Below are 1,875 nucleotides of genomic sequence, written 5' to 3' on the forward strand. Positions count from 1 at the left end.
TTTTTTTTTTTTTTTTTTTGGTTACAGAGTTTCTAATAACCTTTTGGGCATACAGAAATGTAAACAAAAATAACATTAATATCGCAATTAATCCCACTGGGGATATCTGTGTATTTTATATAGGAAATGGGCCAATTAATCCAACGTTCTTTTGGTCAGTGTTTTTTTTATATATACTCTGAGTGTTCTAATAGGCAAAAAAGATAAAATTATTCAATATGATGCAATGTATGGACCCCACCGGTAATGAACGGCACACAAACAAAATGGAAATAACTTAAGGGTTAAAAAAAATGGCTGATATACTCTTATTATCAAAACTAAAAACGTTATAAATCACAATTTGTTCAGTATTAAGCACAAAGCTACATAATGGGCTATCTGTGCTCTTCCCACTGCTGGTATTGAACTCCGGATTTTAGCATTCTAAGCTGGAAGATTTACCGCCGAGCTACTGGGGGGGGAGGGTATAAATCAAAGAAACACTTAATTATTTAAAATTTTAAACTGCAATTTTGTTGTTATAAACAAAAGATCGAAAAACATTTTTCGCAACAAAATATAATAAAATAAAATAAAATAGAACTTTTATATTGTATACACTGTCCATTTTATTAACTCACAGCTTATGCTTTATCTTCAGCAGCTGGAAGGCATCCGCACCGGACATTACGAGGAATACCAGAAAGGAGAATTGGCCGTCGGTTCCACATAATAGACGAAGGTAATGCGAAAACACTATTCCTGTAATTTTGTCTTTCACATTCTTTGCTCTAACAATGAACTAGTAAAATTGTCTGCAGATTAGAAAGGGAAACACCTAAAGACTCATTTAGCAATGAAAGAATTATTGATAATCTCTATAGAGTTTCACTTCCCTTTCACCATCTTACAATGAAAGGATTATTGATAATCTCTATAGATTTACACTTCCCTTTCACCATCTTACAGTGAAAGAATTATTGATAATCTCTATAGACTTTCACTTCCCTTTCACCATCTTACAGTGAAAGGATTATTGATAATCTCAATAGACTTACACTTCCCTTTCACCATCTTACAGTGAAAGGATTATTGATAATCTCTATAGAGTTTCACTTCCCTTTCACCATCTTACAATGAAAGGATTATTGATAATCTCAATAGACTTACACTTCCCTTTCACCATCTTACAGTGAAAGGATTATTGATAATCTCTTTAGATTTACACTTCCCTTTCACCATCTTACAATGAAAGGATTATTGATAATCTCTATAGACTTTCACTTCCCTTTCACCATCTTACAATGAAAGGATTATTGATAATCTCTTTAGATTTACACTTCCCTTGCACCATCTTACAGTGAAAGAATTATTGATAATCTCTTAGACTTTCACTTCCCTTTCACCATCTTACAATGAAAGGGTTATTGATAATTAAAAATATAATGTAAATGCTTATTCCCCTCCTTTAAAGATCCCTGGTGGGATAACGATAAAGTTACGGACTTACAGCGCTAAAACCCGGGGTTCGATTCCTCTCGGTGGACACAGCAGATAGTTCAATCTGGCTTTGCTCTTAAACAAACAAGTCTTGTCCTAAAATGCAAGGTAAAATTTCTTAATAAACATATTACTAATTTGTATTGCGAGGAATATTACTCAAAACATAATTACACAATTTCCTGCTTCATAGGCCGGGTGTGGCCTGTGCTTGCGTGTTGGGCACTAGGTCGAAGGGTTCATGATTCGACACATGATGCGGCTGAATACGCTCGGTATTGGCCCAGCATGGCCAAGTGGTTAGGGAGGTCTAATTGCAATTTGCGGCTCGCGGGTTCGAATCTCAGTACCACCAACCGTGCTCACCCTTTCAGCCGTTGGGGCGTTATAATG

General features: G+C 35.4%; 1 protein-coding gene across 4 annotated transcripts in view; it reads left to right on the plus strand.

Moving 5' to 3' along the window:
• The window catches only part of LOC106478722 (laminin subunit beta-1-like), a 127,009-nt gene that overhangs the window by 43,097 nt on the left and 82,037 nt on the right, over window positions 1-1,875 (plus strand). For 3 of the 4 annotated variants that reach the window (XM_013939286.2, XM_022382243.1, XM_022382250.1), the window contains exon 3: window positions 644-724. In XM_013939286.2, coding sequence (XP_013794740.1) covers window positions 644-724 — 81 coding nt within the window. The remainder of the gene's footprint in view (window positions 1-643; window positions 725-1,875) is intronic. The other variant, XM_022382235.1, reaches the window with a different exon arrangement.

Source organism: Limulus polyphemus, unplaced genomic scaffold (genome assembly GCF_000517525.1).
Source record: "Limulus polyphemus unplaced genomic scaffold, Limulus_polyphemus-2.1.2 Scaffold11, whole genome shotgun sequence".
Taxonomy (NCBI): Eukaryota; Metazoa; Arthropoda; class Merostomata; order Xiphosura; family Limulidae; genus Limulus; species Limulus polyphemus.